Below are 19,749 nucleotides of genomic sequence, written 5' to 3'. Positions count from 1 at the left end.
GTTTCCTGTATCACCGGATGCCATCTGCTTAGGACGAGTGGGAAAAACCCCCGCCTACAACTTTCTCCATATAACCTCTTCTTTTCTGCTTAGAATTTTGTCTGTCTTTCTAATCTGTAATGATTGAGAATATCATGGTATGTTTTCAGCTTCTCGCTCTGAAAGGGCACGAGACCGCACTGATATCCCGGTGTCCTCGGGCGTGCGCTGTCTCGTTTCCTCGCAGGTGGGCCGATTGGGAATACCTCAGCCGTTGTGTCGAATGCTGCAGACGGTTGCTAGGGCTACGAAACCCGTCTTCTGTTCCTTGGATTGTCTGTTGGGATGTCCTCGCTTTTCTAGAATCTTTAGTCCCCATTGGAGGAGCTGCTGCGCTACTCTGGTAGCCTCAATGAGCTCGTCTAACGTGTTTCAAATCCCCGAGAGTTTTCTGGGTGGATGTGTACGGAGGGAGGCCAGTTATGATACCTTTTCTAATTAGGATTTCAATCTTGTTCTTTTTTGCTTTTGCAAGCCGTATGGTGCCACGTATGTGATTACAAATGAATAAATTAGTCTCAATCCTCTTTCCTTTCCGCGTGTTTGTTTGCTTTTCCCTTGATTACCCGACACGTTTGGCCTACAGTCGAGTGTTTGTATCGTTTCATTTTTCTTACCGTTTGACTGGATCCGAAGACCAAGCACTCTAATCGTTTCTACCAAGGATATTTTGTCCCCATTTACCGTTAGCGTTATCCCGTGTTCCTGAGGATTTCTTAGTTTATTTTGTCAGCCGAGGAAGAGCGCTTCCGATTTCTCGGCAGAGCATTTGAGTCCTGTTTGGTTTAGGTACGACTCAAGTTCCTGAATCGCTGTTTGGAGCGTGTTTTCGATGTGCGCATCACTGCCTTTGGTAACCCAGAGGGTGAGGTCGTCCACGTATATTATGTAGTTGAGTCCTTCTATACCTGCCAATTTCTTCGGTAGGTCAATCAAAGCAGTGTTAAAGAGTGTTGGTGATAGGACTGAGCCTTGGGGAGTACCTTTGTTGCACACTATTATTCCTTTCTCTTCCTTCCCTCCTTGGCAGATAATAACTCTTCTATTTGAAAGTCTTTGACGTAATTTTATGTCTTTCTATCTACATTTAGAGTTTCTTGGCGTTCTAGTATGGCTGAGTGGTGAACGTTGTCGAAAGCTTTGGCCACGTCTAGACCGGCTATTGCTCTTGTATCTCATGTTTAATTGTCTAGCACTTGCTCTTTACGTTGAAGCATGACGTCACATGCAGAAAGATGGGCCCTGAATTCGATCAACGCGTCTGGGTAAAGTTCCTGTTCCTTTAGGAATCTATTTAGTCTCGTTTTAATTACGTGCTCCATTAATTTACCTACACATGAGGTAGGCGAAATGGGCCACGGGTTTTCTAGACTTAGTTTTTTGCCTGGCTTCGGAATAAGGACTAAGTTGGCCTCTTTACACGCCGGTGGAATTTGGCCCTTGTCCCAACATTCCTGCATATATGCTGTTCGCTTAGCTATTGATACATCATTCAAATTCCTCAGCTGATTCTGTCTGCCGCCGTTTTTGTTCACGTTTAATTCCGTTCTCCGATCGTGATGCGCTTCCCAGAATGGGATTCTCTGCGCCGTCCATCTCAACTACCGGTCCTTCAGTTGGTCACCAGCGCCTTCGTATTTATATACGAGTTTTTGTAGTTGTTGCTGTGCCTCATATGTTGTCCTATCCGGGTCTGAAAGATGCCTAAGCATTTTCTACGCGTTAGCTTTGCTGATTCCGCGGTCCCTCTGCTCGCAGATGTCGCCCCAGTTTTCTCTAGTTAAGTACAACGTATGCTCCTCAATATCTCTGTTCTGTTTGGCCAGGAGCTTGCGTACATTCCTGTTCCCCCTGTTCTGGGCAAGCCTTGCTTCTAGCTCCCTTTTCTTGCGCGACAGACCTATCAAGCGCTTATAGACCACTTCTTGCGTTTCGCCTGCTTCCACCTCTTCGGTGGCTTCTTTAACTGCCGCGAGAATGTCTGTGCCCCAAGATGCCATGTCTGTAATTTCGTCTTCTGAATGGAGGTTCTGCCTGAATAGGTCCCAGTTTACAGCTGCGAACGTTTTGGGTTTCGGCGCGGGCGGTCCGGCTTCTACCACGATCTCAATAATTTTGGGATCGCTTCCTAGGTCCTCCCCCAAGTTACACCACCTGGCCGTTATTCGGCCTCCAATAAGTGTTAAGTCGGGTGTAGTGTGCCTACCCACGCTATTTCCTTGTCTTGTTGGTTTCTTTGGGTCAGTGATTAATGTTAGCTCATTCTGTAAAATGCTGCCCCAGAGTTCCCTACCCTTAATGTGCGTAATTTTGCACCCCCATGCGTGGTGATGCGCGTTCCCTACAATGACAATTGGATTTTCACCCGTAATCTGTCTCGTTTTTGCGGCTGTCGAAGCCGCAATCCTTTCTCTCTTTCGGAGATCTGTATACATTTAAAATATATAAGCTGTTCTCTTTCCGCTTTCGCGGTATCATTTCAATGAGAGTGTGATCTAACTGGACCGGTTCTGTCTCGTGCTGCAGTGCGGTAACGTTTCGTTTGACAAGGGTTGCAACCTGCGTTTTGTCCCCTAGGGCGGGTGTGGCATGACATCGGCCCCCGTGTGCACCGAAGTGTCAACTATGCGGCAAGGAGCACTACACCAGGGACAAGAGGTGCAAAGATATCTTTCGCAGACATCGTTGGAAGTGCTGGCTGCACAGCAACCATAGTTCTGCATACAGAAAGTAACAAAATTCCCATAAAGGAAGGTGTTAGGCAAGGAGACACAATCTCCCCAGTACTATTCACAGCTTGGTTAGAGGAAGTACTCAGAGGCTTGGAATGGGATCAGTTAGGGATAAGGGTAGATGGAGAATACCTCAGTAATCTGCGATTTGCTGATGACATTGTCTTGCTAAGTAACTCCGGTGATGAACTGCAAATAATGATTGGTGACCTAGACAGAAGAAGTAGAAAGGTAGGCTTGAAAATCAATATGCAGAAGACTAAGGTAATGTTCAACAGCCTCGGGAAGGAACAGCAGTTTGCATTAGGTAGCGAAGTACTGGAAGTAGTAGGCAATTATGTCTGCTTTGGACAGGTAGTAACCGCAAATCCGGACCATGAAAAGGAAATAACAAGAAGAATAAGATTGGGATGGAGCGCATTTGGCAAGCACTCGCAGATTATGACTAGCAGCTTACCGGTATAGCTCAAGAGGAAAGTATACAACAGTTGCATCTTACCTGTACTCACCTATGGGGCTGAAACGTGGAGGCTAACCAAGAGAGTTCTACTTAAGTTGAGGACAACCCTGAGGGCTATGGAACGAAAAATGGTAGGGGTAACATTAAGAGATAGGAAGCGAGCAGAGTGGGTCAGAGAAATAACTCAAGTTACCGACATTCTAGTGGAAATTAAGAAGAAATGGACATGGGCAGGACATGTAGTGCGAAGAGAGGATAACCGATGGTCGCTTAGGGCAACAAACTGGATTCCAAGGGAAGGAAAGCGTAGCAGGGGGCGGCAGAAAGTTAGGTGGGCAGATGAGGTTAAGAAGTTCGCAGGGGTCAAATGGATGCAGCTAGCACAGAACCTGGTTAAGAGGAGAAATATGGGAGAGGCCTTCGCCCTGCAGTGGGTATAGTCAGGATGATGATGACATCGTTAAGAAACGCCAGTGGGAAGCCAAAAAGCAAGAAGGCCAGTCGGACCAGAGATCAGCACAACTAGAGACCGGTCAGCGTCCTTTCCTCGGCTACAAAGCGGACTGCAAGAGCAACGCAGAGAGCCTCAAAGGTGAGCTGGTCAGCTAAAGTTTCCCAGGACTCCGACAGAATTCAAAGAGCTCAATAAACAACAGGCAGAGCATCTCACTGAGTATATTAAAAAACAAGAAGAGCGGATAAAAATGCTAGAAATGGCAGCTGTGAAAACCGCGGAACCCGAACAGGCAACAGAATCTATGCAGGTAGAGCAGGTTAAGAAGCAGAGGCTATAAGGTGGAAAAACCCCCACTTAAAAAGAAAAGAACCAAAGAGTCAGATCTCGAGACCAAGTTCGAACAACTGAATGATAAACAGAAACAGGACATAAAACTACTGAATGGAACGCTAATGCAATTCGTGAAACAAATGACAGAAACTGTCACAGTGAAATTCGAAAAGCGAGACGCTGCTCTCATGGCGGATTTTGAGAGAAGGTACCAATGGATATGCGCGGAATTTCAAGCGATAAAAAATGGCTTGGCTAAACAGCAGTAATACTATCTGGCAATGCAACTGTAGGGGCTTCCTACATTAAAGAGTCGTTTTTCAATCGTCCCTTGCAAACGGAGACAAACCCGAAATTATAGCGTTACAAGAGTACGGTAAAAATTCTAAGCTGTCCGGATACGAGCAAACTTGAATTACCACTTACCCGTCAAGTAGTCACTATTTGACGTGAAGCAGGTCGACTGGCTATTAAGCCGCGTAAATTGGTTGTAAGATAATCCGTGATTTGATGGAGCATGTTTGCGATATTTCTGAATAACAACAAGCGAGCACAGAAGGAAACAGAGACCACCCAATTGCGGCGTCAGTTGTGTTGACTCGTTCAAAGATCGTCATTCCATTTGTTGTCGCTCGTTACATACGCTAGTGAAGACAGCCATCGATACTGCTTTCAAGGAGGCAATGCTGAATGGATGCTACAAAATTGCCAGCTGGTTCGCTATAGTCCGTTTCATTCCGAAGTGATGACTGGCGTCAAATGTCAGCGAACTGCTGGACATTAATACTGCCAAGAGTTGGACTATGATTAAGGCAGCCGTACACCGTACTATTTAGGGCGGGGGCTACAACAAGTGTAAATTGGTTAAAATCCATGCAGTTGAACCTGCCAGCCTTGTAGCGGTGCAAATGATGTAAGCAACCATAGGCTGACTATCGAGAGGCATGCCGAAGAGTGTGCCTGTGTGAGGCGGCAGCCTCACGAAACCATCTTTGTTGGACTACTTGCCAGCTTGTGTCCGCGCGTAGCAATGCGGTGCTGTAACCTCGTGCTCATAAGCGCCGCACAAGCACAGTTCTCACACCCAGGGATCTCTCAAAAATGCGCGCGCCCAGCCGCGCCGGTCAGGGATCGTGGCCGGACCGGCGCGCTGGCGCCGCCGCGCTACTCACCTTGGAGCGTGCAGACGAGCAGCAGCGGTAGTACGTGTATCCCGACCATGTCGACGCCGTCAACTGAGAGGCAGAGCCGGCCGCGGCCGCACGAAGGCGAGTGCGCCGCGGGGCGGCGCTCCCTCTCGCGGCCGCCCAGTCGCTGCGAGCAGCACGCACAGCGCAGGAAGGAACCAAAACTAATCGCTACTCACACAATATCCAACCTCGCGCCACATAACCAGATCCTCCGTCACAAATGCATCATAGTACCCTCTATGTATGCTATCCTACCGACGCCAGCGTAACTCCTTAGATTAGCTAAAGTATACGACTCTTGGGTCAGAATGCAAAAATCGGAAACCTTGGTCATCAGCACATTAGGGACCCAACTGAATAGGAGGTTCCGTGTTCGTGTACTTCGGTTCCTTCAGGTTGTTCGGGTCTTTGCTCTGACCTCGTCTGTGATAAGTTCGTCTTTGAGCCTTGTCTTCAGATAAGGGCTGAGGGCGGGGCGGCGGTAGTTGCGGCTGGCCTGCTTTGGGCAGGATGGGCTGGTGGTGGTGGAAAGCATTTATTACAAAAGAAGAGGTTTCTTGGAGAGCCACCCTAGTGGGTGGGGCGAAGCTGCGCGGCGATATCCACGGGCTCACGGCCGATGGTCCCGACGTACGGATGGCGTCAGAGCTCCAAGATGAGGATTGGGGGGGGACGTACGCACCCAACACCTCCACCAAAATGTTACATAACGACAAGAAAGAAGGTGGCAGAACATTGCGACAGGTTGAAAGATGATTTAACGGCTAGCCGAGAGCTCCTTACGCCGCCATGCCGATCTTCTTCGCAACACTATTATCGAGGAGCTACTGTAGAAAGGACACGTGCCAGAGCCTCTTGCCTAAGAAGGTTACATGAAAAGGGAACCCAAACCTGCTTCCGAAGTTATATGCATGGTAAGAACACCTTCACTCGTACAGGATTTAGGAGAGGACTGTCCGCACAGCACCCCTTCCCAGAATGACAGGTCATGGACACAATGTTTTACTGGCATTCATTTTAAAGAGGACCTTCGATGACACGCAAGCTCTTTATATCGTGGAACTTTAACTACATCAAAGCCTTCACCTCCAACGAAACAACTTCAGTTGGGATTGGAGTAGTCCGCTCACAACCTTTCCCTAGTGCACTCCTTAAGGAAAAATAATATCACCCACGCTCTTCAACACAGCGATGCACAGCCTAGACAGAAAACTCCAAACTGCATCAAGCGCCGGATACATGGTTCATGTAGACATCATCCGCTAAGCTGCCGAAGGCTCCCTCATCCAAAAAGAGGAATACCTACAGAACCAATAAAATACTGGAAGTCTGCTGAAAAAAAAAAGAGGAAAACAGAGGACATGCTCCAGAGCTGTCTGAAGTAATCGAAATATAGAGACAAAGGTACAAGCCATCAGGAGATGTCTACTTGTACCCGGGAGGAAGAAAAACCAAGGAAATGGACAAAATCACAACACTGGGCTTATGGCTGGAGAGCAAGTTAAGATCGGACAACATTAGCTCTCGGCAGTGAGATTGACTGACCCGTGAACTTAGAGGATCTAGATATTGTGCACAGAGTTCCCACCCGCAACAAGAATGAAAAAAAAAAAAAAACAACAACATAATTGTTCGTTTCCTCTCGCGAAACAAGAAGGCGGAATTCCTTGCCAAGGCTAGAAAAACACACCCTACCACGACATGCCTGGGTTTCCCTGAAGCGCACGATGCTCTCGTTTATGTCAATGAGCATCTTTCCCCCGACAACAAAGACCTTGTTTCAAAGGCGCATAAGCTAAAAAAGGAAAAAAAAAGTGGTCTTTCTTGTGGACGTCAAACGGCGCTATTCTGGCTAGGAAGGAGCAGAACAGCACGATCGATCGCATAAGTAAGGTAGACATTTTCCGTGAATGAACATTCCTACCACTTCTGACTTTCTACACTTTTTCACTGAAAGACGCTTCCTCGATCCTGTCCGAATCAAGCGGTCTATCTGCCATCCACATCAATGCCCGTAGTTTACGTAAAAATTACGATAGCACAACTGCTTTGCTGACTTCCATTCAACATCAGTTTTTCATCATATCATTTTCTGAAACTTGGCTATCTTCTCTTGATAAAGACTTGTATGCTTTTCTTGGTTATTCATGCGAATATGCAAACCGTGTTGGTAATGCCTCTGCTATCTACGTTTCAAAGCACATCGCCTACAAAAGACGCCTTGATTTGGGCTTGGATGTTCCCAAATGCGAATCTGTTTGGATCGAACTTGATTGTCGATCTACTGGTCACACAAAGAATATTATATGCGGCGCTATTTACAGATCCCCTTCCAATATTGCGTCTAAATTCTGCCGAGCTTTTGACCAAGCACTTCATAAACTATCCCTCGAAAATAATAATGTATTCATCATGGGTGACTTTAACATTAATTTGCTTGACATGACCAATCCTATCAGTATTGACTACACGACCTGTTTCTACAGTTATGGTTACACAAATTTGATTAACACCCCTACACGTGTACTGACCACGGCTCGCATTCCTTACTTGATCACATTCTCTCCAATTTTCCCACCGCTCCACAGGCTGGCACGATAGAGTGTGATATCACTGATCATTTTCCGGTATTTCTTTACGCACTATCATCTAATGGTATTAATGACAAGTCTACACCAAAATTAATTTTCAATAGTGATAAATACATTGAAACCATAGCTAACACCGATCTTTCATTCATTTTCGGTATCTCGAATCCAGAAGTGGCTCTTCACGAGCTGTCGAAAACCAATTTTCCAAGCAATCTAACAATTCTAAACGAAAATGGCAGCTTCTTGATGAATTTTTGAACATTGGAAAGTCACCCAATGCAGTTAAATCTATTTTCCACGATGGTGTTCTTATAACTAATCCTGAAGTAATAGCGAACAGATTTTGTAATTATTTTTTTACCTCACCTAATCATGTTTCCCCTTCGTTGTGCATACCTTCTCTTGAGCGTTGTCCGCATTCCTTCTTTCTTACCCCCACTTGACAAGAAGAAATTATATCCGCAATTAATAACTTAAAGATGACCGGTCCCGGCATTGACAAGATCCATGGAAAACACGTGAACATTATCAAATCGATGCTCGCCCCAGTTCTCAGCCACATCTTCAATCTTGTTTTTTAAGTGGTTGTTATCCGCAGCAGCTCAAGATAGCGAAAATAATACCAGTGTTCAAAAAAGGCGATCCCGCTCTGCCAAATAAATATCGACCAATTGCCATTCTTCCTTTTTTTGACAAAATTTTAGGAAAATTATTTGAAATAAGGCTGTCAGGATATATTGAAAAATACAACATATTGACAGATACTCAACACGGTTTTCGACGTGGACTTTCTACAGATACTGTTTTAGCTTCTCTCATAGATTACATCAGGCTTGCTATCGATAAAGGAAAGTTTTCAGGCGCAGTTTTCATTGATTTAAGCAAAGCATTTGATTCCATCGATCACTCCATCTTGTTTCAGAAACATGAGTCATACGGCATATCAGGACCTCCACTAATGCTTTTGAAGAACTTTCTTCGTGACCGAGAGCACATAGTCTGTATTAATAAACATGCATCTAATAAAACTCTCACTAACAAAGGCGTTCCACAGGGTTCTATTCTAGGCCCTGTATTGTTTCTACTCTACATTAACGATTTACCATCCTGTTTTAGGCATTGTAATAGTATATTATACGCAGATGACTCTACCATGATAACATCGCACCATGACATTTACCAGCTCATATCTAACCTTCAAAATGACATTCTCTTGAGCATTGGTGCCATATTAACCGCCTGACTGTGAATGTTACTAAGACTTGCTTTCAGATTTTCCACCCCCCTCAGAAGCCATTGCCCGTCTCACCACTACTGAACTTCAATTCTACTGCCATCGCGTCGCAAGACCGAATTTTGTTTCTAGGTGTTGTTATTGACCCTCACTAAAATTCCATTATCATATAGCGGAAACTTGCGAGAAAATTTCATTTGGGTTACGCGCACTAATCAAAGCCCGATCCTATTTCCCAATCCTCACGTTACTATCATTTTATTACGCATTCGTCCACAGCTACTTAAACTACGGCATTTCTTCCTGGGGTAACGCCTATCATGTTCATCTTTGGCCATTAATAAAACTGCAAAAGCAAGCCACACGCTTCAAAACCGCCTCCCCTCGAATGTCACCGTCGCACATTTTGTTCATAGATTTAAATGTTCTACCCCTCTCGGCTCTTTATCTTTATAACATCAGTATTCTGTTCTTTAAGTTTCTTCACCATCAGCTCCCATTCAGCATTTTTGCTTACGGCTCGATTAAAAACAACAGCGTTACACGGTTCCCTTTACGTAATAATTTTCTATTACCGAAGGTCAGTACTAACTACGGGAAACAATGCCTTCAATTTTCACCATATCATTTTGTAATTATTTGAATTTCGACATTAAGAAAACTAATACACTTTCTTTGTTCAAGTTGAAATTAAAAAATTTTCTTCTTAATTTGTGATTTCTTTATTTATCTTTTGTGTCGCGGAATTCGTGAGTGTTTTTGTACTTTTTTCTGTGTTCTATTTTTGTATCTAAATTTGTGAGCAATGCACTCTTTACTATGTATTTCGTTATTTATTTTCAGCGTTGCTTCATAAATTTTCTTACAGTTATTCTTCATGTTGCCTGTCAAAATCTATTACAACGGGAGGTCCCACCGGCGGTCTTGTACCACGGGACCTCTCACTGTATATTCTTGTACGTTGTTTTTCTATTCGAAAATAAACTTTCAACTTCAACTTCAAGAATGACCCAAATGATTAGGAGGCATAGAAAAGGAATGCGCGAGGAGCTACCCTACGACTAGTCAAGACGCTCAGCCAGTAGAGTCAGCAGGACCAAACACTCGGCAAAACTGCGACCACAATCATAGACTATACTAGGAGTATATAAAATTGCCTTGAGCCTACCAGCGTCCACTTCAAAAGAAAAGAGGATCTCCTATTATGTCAAATAAAACGGCTACTTTCAAACAAAACGCTATTCTCGCCAAGTTAGACCAAAATACTCTAGCCAGGGAAACAGCTTGGCCATGTTAGTTATTCATTTGTGAGGGAAGAGCGCAGAACGAACACAAGCGCTGACTGAGTTTATTTCGAAAAATATTATAGTATCTGCAACCAGAACGCATGCGTCACAACCACATTGCTCAAGCAATCTAAAATGATAACCAAAGATCATAAAGATGCATCAAAATTTTTCAATTTCTTCTCCGTAAACGCAGCAGATGGCATGCTGATACAATGGTCACGCAGCCTCGCTATCAAAATCTGCCTGGATGACTGTGCGGACCAACTGCTCTTTGCATTTGACCAATATTTTTAAAGCCTTTAATGGCTCATACTGTCGTCGACAAAAGCTGTCCGCGCGAGCGGTGCACCTGATTGGTCGACAGAGAAGTGACGTCACCAGCCTCCAAATTCGAAGCGGCCAATTAGAAGTCTCATCTTGTCTAGCGTTCCTGCCATCTGCAATCCCACACTTGAATGCGCGCCAAGGAACGCCACGCGACAGGAGCGATGGTGTACCGTCCAAACACACACTTGTTGGAGAAAGTGTGACAGATACTGCGCCTTTCTTTTCCTGTAAACCAATTACAATTATATACAGCACTGCAACGAACACCGATAAAAGGCAAACATTGAGAGGCAAATGATAGGAGAGGAAGGGCAGGCTTTCGTCATTCTTTAAGAGACGTCTAAGAGACCCTCTATTTTTGTTTTTAATTTGCCGAGCTCGGGTGAACAAGTTTTCAAAGTCTATGAATCCTTAGGTTTCTGTATGCTTGCTCGCAACGAATTTTGTGTTCTAGTGACCTTTAGTTCATGCCCTCGCCAGTCTGTTCAATGTATTCGTTCCCACATCTCACTGGCAATGAATAAACGAGGCCTTCGGTACACTCCACAAAGAGGTCCAGTGTTTTACCATGCTTTCTTTTTGACTCGTCTGCACAATGTTTTCAGTTTGTTAAAGGTGGGTTTAGGTGAGCGAATGAGATAGCGAATGGTTATTATTGCTCCAAGTGATGGGAACGTCACTGCCTCGAACGGCCTTGAGCGGAAGGCGCGGACTTTCCCTAGCCCGGATAGCGGACCGGATGGAAAAGGTGATCACATTATTTAGCCCGCAGCGGCGGCAGCGGACCGGGATTGTTTTTGATCCTCTTTGCTTTATTGTGGCTCTGTCTGTGCACGTGGGCTCGCTCGTTTGGCTAGCTATCCAGGATGATGCCGCCTTTCATTTTGGCCGCTTTTTGTCGCATTTGCAGTTCGACAGTAGCGTTTTCTGCCCTCCTTTTCGCATGTTTCGTTCAGTGTGGTGCGAACACGCTCCGTACTTGCTGCACTTCGCCTCTATTCCGTGTTTGAGCGTGTGCGCGTGCATGAGTGTCCGCTTTGCTGTGCTGTTTCTGCTAAATGAGTTGGAAAGGAAGCGCTCAGTGACAAAGTGACCGTCCCGTTTTTAGCGCTCGTTGAGAGGTGCCAACCTATATGGAACATTGAATTGTCAGACCATCTCAACATGGCGTTAGGAAAACGTTTTTTTTTTTTAATCGGTATTTATGGCCTCAGGGCATCAGTAGGGTTTGAGATGAAGGATGAATAAATGATTGAATGAATTGTTAAAGGTTGGCTGATTTTACAAAGTCCAGGAGTGAGCGATGATGAGGTCCCTGTGTCCAAGCGACATATGAGGCAGGATTGGTTGCTGAAAGGCCAGCTATCCTAAGGTGCCGGATTCGTTTTGGTTTCAGTGATGGGTAGTCCCACAGCAAGTGATGAATGTCGGGCTCAACATGTTCGTTTTTACGGATCGGGCACCCTGGGCGTGGATATAAGTGTCGGAAGTAAAACCTCGTCCTAGTGACAGCTGGTGTGAGGGCAATACCGACTCGGATCTTCCTAAGCGCAACCTCCTCTGCAAGGGTGACACCGCGGGGAAGGGATACCGCACACGGAGAGATAAGTGCACGTGTGCGGCGCGGTGGTGTTCCTTTCTGGATAAAAGGAGGGTAGCGTCGTCCACTTCAAGGAGCCGAGGCATTGATGCGTCTTGGTTCACAAGGCGGGTCGCTAAATCTGCTTGACTTTGGGAAGGCAGCAGGTACCGTGGGACCCACTCAGTGCATACTGATTGCGGGATGCGCGCCGCAAGCTGGTGGATGTCTTGGCAAATTTTAGGGCAGCGGCTGACACGTCAGAGCAAACGTACTGCTTGAAGTGCGTCAGTGCGGATGACAACGTGGGCTGCAGGGAGCATGGTTATGGAAGCCACGGAGCAGAGTACCTCCTTAACTGCCCCGAGCTCAGCGCAGAAAGATGTAAGTGGTTTCGAAAGCTGAAACGTAGAGGTCTGATTTAGGCTAGGTCTCCGTGGAGAGTAGATTGCTGTTTTGGCTTCACAGCCTTGCAGGCTTCCTCCACGCACACTACAATGGACTCTTGAGGCAGGTGAGTATCTTACTCTTGAAATCTCTGGCGAAGCAACAATGCCGAGTTGGCAGACGTTGGTCTGCGGATATCAGTTGGCTGGTTGTCTCCTAACTGTACAAATTTCCACGTAGGGAGAAGTGCCGCAGGTGTCTGAAGAATAATGTGTGCTTGCGTGGAATGTGACACAGTCTGCCAGCATCACGGCGCTGCTGCACCAGTTCATCGATGGTGTTGAGCTTCGCATTCTCCTGTGAGTCTTGGAAGGCATGTTATAGCTTCAAGGCGATTCCATTGTGCTCTTGTAAGATGCTGTAACTGGGCTTGATAAACAATACGAGGCTAACTGGCGTGCAACAGACGAGCCAGCGCCACCCGTTTTCAAGTACTTGCTTTTTTGCCTGAGAAAGCCAAGCAGTCGCTGATCCTGATTGGTGAATTGTTAACCCAGAAATTTCATCCTCGGACTTTCTTGTAGTGGGGTGCCCGATAGAGAGAGACGAATTGGGTTTGAGGTAAGCTTACGGCGTCCCCAGCGGTTGACAACGGACATGTATGTAGTTTTACATACAGAAAGTTGAAGGCCAATGGAGGATGCGTAATCAGAGGTTATGTCTAATGCTGACTGAAGGGCGGCCTCTTGAGTGAGAAGATCATGGTGAGTGCTCCATACCGTGATAGCATCTGCGTATTGCAAAAACTTGTTTTCAGGGATATCATGTAAGCGCCACGCCAATGGGATGAAACTAATATTGAACAACGTCGGAGACAATACTGATCCCTGGGGCACGCCACGTAGTGAAACAAATGAACGAACTGTGCCACCACTGAGGCGTATTGCAAATTTTCTTCCGTCCAAACATGATGCGACAAAGCGCGTACTCTCGGAGGGAGATGAAGCATGTCAATGGCATTCAGGATTGCAGCATGACTGATGTTGTCATATGCCTTTTACACGTCCATTGCTAATATGGTACTTACAGCCGTGAGAAAAAGTGGTATACAACACACAGCCGGTAGCGGAGCTAAGACATATTGCATTGCAAGACCATCTAGCAATAGCTATCTGGGATCGAGACAATAGTGATGGTGCCCCATTTTACGCACATGCATGTACCACTGCTGCTGCCCCTGTCGCTTCGCTAGATGACATTTAGATGTAGTTTTCCCGAGCTCCGTCACCGACTGGTGTTGTATACCACTTTTTCTCATTAATAACGTTTCTTGGGCTAGTTGGTTCATACTTGTACTGTGAAAAACTGCGCCGAATTTAACACACCACAAGAAAGAAGACGAGACAAAGGCGCTTACTCACAACTGAATTTATTGGAACCCACGAGTGATCTTATATAGGCGAAGTTTCCAAAGGGAAAGAAGCATGGGAAGAAAGATAGAGGAAATCATCAAACGACCATCGAGAACGCAAAAAACGCAAACTCGGTTAATGGATAACAGAATCTAAAAACCTAATTTCAGAGGCCAGAAGAGATAATGAGGGGATGCTTATAATCTGCTGTCAAACTTCTTAATGTAGAAAACCTCCAAACTAACACGTGCCGTTTTATCCTTACTCTTTCCAAGAATCTTCGTCTCATTCAACCTGGCCCCGCATCCGTTGCAGTTGATTACGTGCGCAACCAAATGTGCGTTTGTGTTTTAAATCTGACAAATTTCGTGCATGTTCCCCTAAACGCTCGTTGATGCATCGGCCAGTTTGGCCTACGTATAACTTTCCACGCGTCAAGGGAATAGCATAGACCACTCCAACAGAACACTTTGTAAATGGAGAGTCGTGCTTTATCTGACAACCCCCTTTTCTTGGGTTGAAAATTCTCGGGGGTACAACTTTCCCAACTTGTTGGGAGCCAAAAACGCGACACTCACGCCATGCCTGTTGGCCACTTTCCTCAGGTTGTGCGAGGTTTTGGGCATGCAAGGCACAACAAGCGGCTTCTGCGTCCTCCGTCGATCCTCTCCTGTACATCTTCGCGTTCTTCTCTTGATCTTTTGAAGGAGGGTCTCGCAAACTGCAACCAACACAGAGCAGGGGAACCCAGCTACCGAAAGCCGGCTCATCTGATTATGGAAGCTGGATTGCAACTGATGCGGGCACGATTTCCTGAGCGAAGACTCTAAGCAATGCGAAACTATTGCTCTTTTCACAGTTTTCGAATGCATAGAATCATAAGGCAAAAGATCTTTTTTAGCGCCTTTGTCTCGTCTTCTTTCTTGTGGTGTGTTAAGTTCGGCGCAGTTTTTTCACAGTACAGTTTTTCTCACGACTGTACATTGCAGCTACGGGTAGATGATAGAACTGCTGATGTCAAGACAGCCAACCCGTCTTCTGTACCTAGATATGGATGAAATTCATTATGAGCAGGGTGATAAAACCGTGCTGTTCAAGCCACCAAGACAGTCGTGTGGCTAGGATATTCCCTGGAAGCTTGCAAAGCGTTGATGTTAAGGAGATTGGTCGTAAGTTGGCGAGGTCTGTTGGAGGCTTTCCAGGTTTGGGAATAGGGATCACGACCGCGGTTTTGCCGCTCTCGGGTACGACACCATCAAGCCACACTTTGTTTATGGTGTCTAGTAGTTGAGGGAGTGCAGCAGTACTGAGGTTCTTGTAAACCTCATACTGAATTTTGTCCAGGCCGGGCGCTGTTTTCCGTTTCGCATCGTCAATTGCAGCCAGCAGCTCAGACATCGAAAAGGAACTCGCAATTCCATCTGCGTCGGCAGCAAATGGTAGTTTCTGGCAGATGGTAGATATCTACTAAATTAAAGTTTGCAGCTGAAGGAGGCAATATATCGTATTTTGGGAAAAGTTTTCAAGGAGCTTCTTTGCCGAAATCGCCCGGTGACAAATTAACCGCAAATCATGCTGTTGCTGCTGCGTCAGTAGAACGACGACCTTGTTCCATTGCACGAAACGTTCGCCAGAGTGAGGCATTCGAGGTTTTATCAGAAAATTGTTCACACCATGCATGCCACTGTCGTCACGAGAGATCGCGTTCATATCTCCGAGCCTTCGCTGTAAGATAATTCAGTCGTGTATACGTGCCTGCGCCGAAGTAGGCTCTCGCGTAGCAGCTAGCTCAGCTTGACGGCGGGCTGCCCACAAGTTAAGCAGGCCGAGATCTGGTGCCGGTCGACCTACATCGATCCAGTAGTAGTCCTAGCGCTGTTTAGTGCTCTTTGTATACGGTCAACAAGGAGTGACGACGAATCTGAAGACATACTGTCGAGACATGAGCGAAAGCTGTCCCAGTTGATCACCGAACATTTGCGGCGTAAAGGGCGGAGACGGGAGGGATGGAGACCGATGATGATAGGGTGGTGATCACTTCCCCAGCAGCCTGGCTTCATGTGCCATGAGGGAGTTCCCGCGCCCAACCACCACGTCAAGTCTGGAGCATAGGCAGCACTATGTATGTGAAGCACATACCGTGTTGCTGTCCCAGGGTGATTAAGCAGAACAAACTGGGCATCAGTGAAGGCGTCCCGCACACAGCTACCACGAGGGCTTGCAGTGGGATACCCCTTATCCGGGTGAGGGGCGTTAAAGTCGCCTCCGTCTAAAATTGAACACCCGGGGTATTGCCGACGGACACTTAATAAGCAGGCAAGATTAATACGGGAAAGGGCGCCCCTAGCTGGTTTAAAGTAATATGAAACAAGCACAATGGTTCCTTTCAGAAATTTTAGTGCTACTGCTACTACCTCTTGATGTGCACCAGTTTTCGAGAGAAAGGCGCACATGGAGGAAAAGGCGTTTCAACATATACCGCCGTCTTTCCCGGGGGAGAAGCAGTCTGCACTCGATCATGCTGTAGGCGTATTGACTCTAGTTCTTCCAGGCGTTGACAAATCGATATGATGGCGTCGATAGTGGTAGGGTTCTGCACGGCTAGGGCGTTAAAGGCGAGTGGTCCAAATACCTTTAAGGACGTGCCGAACCCGCTTGGCCTCTGGCATGATGTCATTTATGCGCCGACAAAGTGCGAGAACGTCTACAATACAAAAAGTGTAGGTCTCATTGGGCCTGATGAAATCAAACAGCGCAAGGAAGTAACCCGGACAAGGGCGCTGTCCGTGTCCGTTTTATTTGATTATGACTAATGCGGCATCTTGCACTTCTGAACCTCATTGGGCCGCTGAACTCGGGCATCTAGCCTCTTCTTGGCGGATTCAATTCGAACAGTAGGAGCGCAGAAAATCTAGCGTAACTTTTGCTTGAAGGTAGCCCAGTCTGGAATCGTCGACTCATGGTTGAGGAACTACGTTTTGGCCACATTCGTCAAGTAAAAGGACACATTAATTAGTTTAAGAGAATCGTCCCACCGGCATAAAGCACTGACCCAGTCGTAGCTGTCGAGCTAGTCATCAGCGTCGTCGCCGCGGAGGCCGGCGAACATCTGCGGGTCGCGCTGACGGCTGTTCACAGTCTAAGTGGCAAGAGGAGCTGGGGTGGAATTGTAAGAACCCAGAATAGCGGCCCTCTTGGGTCATAACGATGGTGGTCGGGGTCAAACGGCGGCCAGAACGGAGCTCTAGGTAGATGCAGGTGACAAAACAGCGGGGAAATAAGGCGCACCTCCATCACGTGTAAGGGCAGGCTTGGCGAATCAGGTTTATTGGAGACCTGAAGCCCTGGTCGCATACTGTAGCGAACCACACTCAGTGATGACGATGGGTGTCTACAAGAGAGAGCAGGATGAAGATGAAGCAGCATGGTTTCCCGTGTGAAAGATGAAGCGCCATACAGTGCTCAAAATATCATTCCTCCAAAACAACTATTGAACAACAAACGAGCGATCAGCGATCTATGCTTGCATCGGAGCATGCCCTAAATTAGACAGAATCTCGATATCGAAAGTTTAGGGGAACCGGGAAATTTTGTGGAGAAGAATTTGTAATAAGGGAGTGATTCTACTTAATTGCATCCAAGTAAGCGCAGGCAACGGATACGAAGAAAAGCTATACAGCTTTCTCAGAAGCTTCGCAGTTAAATAAAAATTCGTCCTGCTCTGGAGTTCAAACCCACCGCCTTTGCGGGGAAGTCGCTTACATCACCGTCATAGGTTCTGCCTGATTAAGGTCACAAATAACCACTTAGAGTTAATAATCAATTCGCTTTCACCCGCCTATCTGCTCCTGATTAGCTCAGTTGGCAGAGCTTTTGATCATACCAGTTGGGAAAAGCCGCTTCGAAACGTTACTAGCTTCAGCATGCATTTTTTGGATGCTTGTGAAGTGTGGCGCTATATAGGAGCGGTCAATACAAGCTGCCTGCTATTGCCGTCATTGACTTCTTGAAATCGCTTCGTTTCTTTTTCAGTCACCTACACGGCTCTTGCAGCTAAGAATTTCTATTATGCACTTCCTCAGCTGATTTTATTTAACAGGTTGTTGGGCATTTATCAACAATGTGAAAATTTACAACTTAGACACAGTTCACTTAATAACCTCGGGCGCCGCCGATATTCTATAAACCCGAATTTTGACCTATCAAAACCGCCATTTTATTGCGAAAGCAATACTACGCCAGGTCTAACCGCTCGTCGCTGTGTGCCGTGGTCCCCATGGCAGGAGCTGACAACTTGGGTCTCTCGTTTCACATTCGACGGTTATGTCAGAATTAGCCTGCCAAGACCCTGATATTCACGTTACCCCTATAGGCCATTAAGTCACGTTCATACGGCTTGGTTAAAGCGGGAATTTATATGTGGGCTGGGGAAGAAGAAGAACGCTCGGTCACCTGAAGCTAATGCTTTCGCTCCATATTCGGTTCAACAACGTTGAACCCTTCTAATTTTTTTGATACATGGACCCTATGGGAAGTTTCTCTACTGGTAATATTATAGACCTCTGGGTAGAGCTACTGTCCCGGAAATGCGGTGGTCCCGCGTTCGAACGCCGGACCAGGACGAATATTTCTTTAACTATACGAAGTTTGAGAAATCTGTATAGCTTACCTTCGTAGCCGTTTGGCTGCGCTTAGGTATATGCCAACGCGTAATCACTCCCTTATTACAATCTTGATAACCGTGGTCAACTAAAAACAACCATTAACCTACAGGCTTCGGCATGCCCAGTAAACATGCAACTGCTGAAAGCTTAACCATAGCCTTGGCTATCAAACACCAGGACCGAGCCGGGACCCCAGCATATGTCGTTACGGATTCCCAGAACACCCACTGAGACTTCACTCCAGGCAGACTTCCAACAAGAGCAGATGTTAACGTAATGGAATTCGACTAAAAGCACAATATGACCTGCAGGCCCCACGAAGTCCTAAAAGGGAACGTGGTCACGAATTATCTAGCCCAAGCTCTCATCAACTGGGCACCCCTACCTTTCCCCTATAACGGTCACCTTCGGGGCCGTTTAGAACCCCTAAAAAAATACACCTCTACAAAAGCGTACAAGCTAGCTGAATTATAAAGAAATTTCGACCATCATTTTGGCTCCAGAGCACGGGGACAGAACATGGGAAACAGGAAGTGGCAGCACTACACATGCCGCCTCTTCTTGCGTCCCGTGTCAAAGCGCTGTATCATCCTATCTTGGCTCCAAATCTCCACCAACGCACAGACTCGGTTACTAATCCCTCCAGTCAGTTCTCACGCCCACAATATCTGTCCCGATCTGAAACTGAGCTTGCTGCTAATCTTGGCTTGTTTTACGCGTGAGAATCCTGTGACTACAGCAAACAAATGAGAGGGAAAATATTAGATAAAAGTCAACTGAGGAAAGCCGTTGTTGGATTTGAGATAAGGCGATCGTTTTCTGTCATCATTTCGGTGCCAAAACGTAAAAAAAAAGTCCGCATGGAGCTCTGGCATCTTCGCGTCGCTGATGCGGTGAGCGCTGCATGAACATCACTAATAATGCGGAGTGCGAGATGCTGTGGATATAAATCCCCTCTATTCAAAGAATTACAGGTGCCAGAGTACAGTGCCTTGTTCTTGGGAAGGTTCCTGTCAGGGGGACGCAGTATGCTGTTAAGCATCACAGCAGGCTTATAG

General features: G+C 46.4%; 1 protein-coding gene across 1 annotated transcript in view; it reads right to left on the bottom strand.

Moving 5' to 3' along the window:
• The window catches only part of LOC146206820 (protein Skeletor, isoforms B/C-like), a 248,491-nt gene extending 243,199 nt beyond the window's left edge, over nt 1–5,292 (bottom strand). The window contains exon 1 of the mRNA XM_084591583.1: nt 5,191–5,292. Within this exon, the coding sequence (XP_084447709.1) occupies nt 5,191–5,239 (49 nt within the window). The 5' untranslated portion in view covers nt 5,240–5,292. The remainder of the gene's footprint in view (nt 1–5,190) is intronic.
• Nucleotides 5,293–19,749: the final 14,457 nt, after the last annotated feature.

Source organism: Amblyomma maculatum, chromosome 1 (genome assembly GCF_055883805.1).
Source record: "Amblyomma maculatum isolate TAMU_Amacu chromosome 1, ASM5588380v1, whole genome shotgun sequence".
Taxonomy (NCBI): domain Eukaryota; kingdom Metazoa; phylum Arthropoda; class Arachnida; order Ixodida; family Ixodidae; genus Amblyomma; species Amblyomma maculatum.
This window is presented reverse-complemented; position numbering and strand designations above follow the sequence as displayed.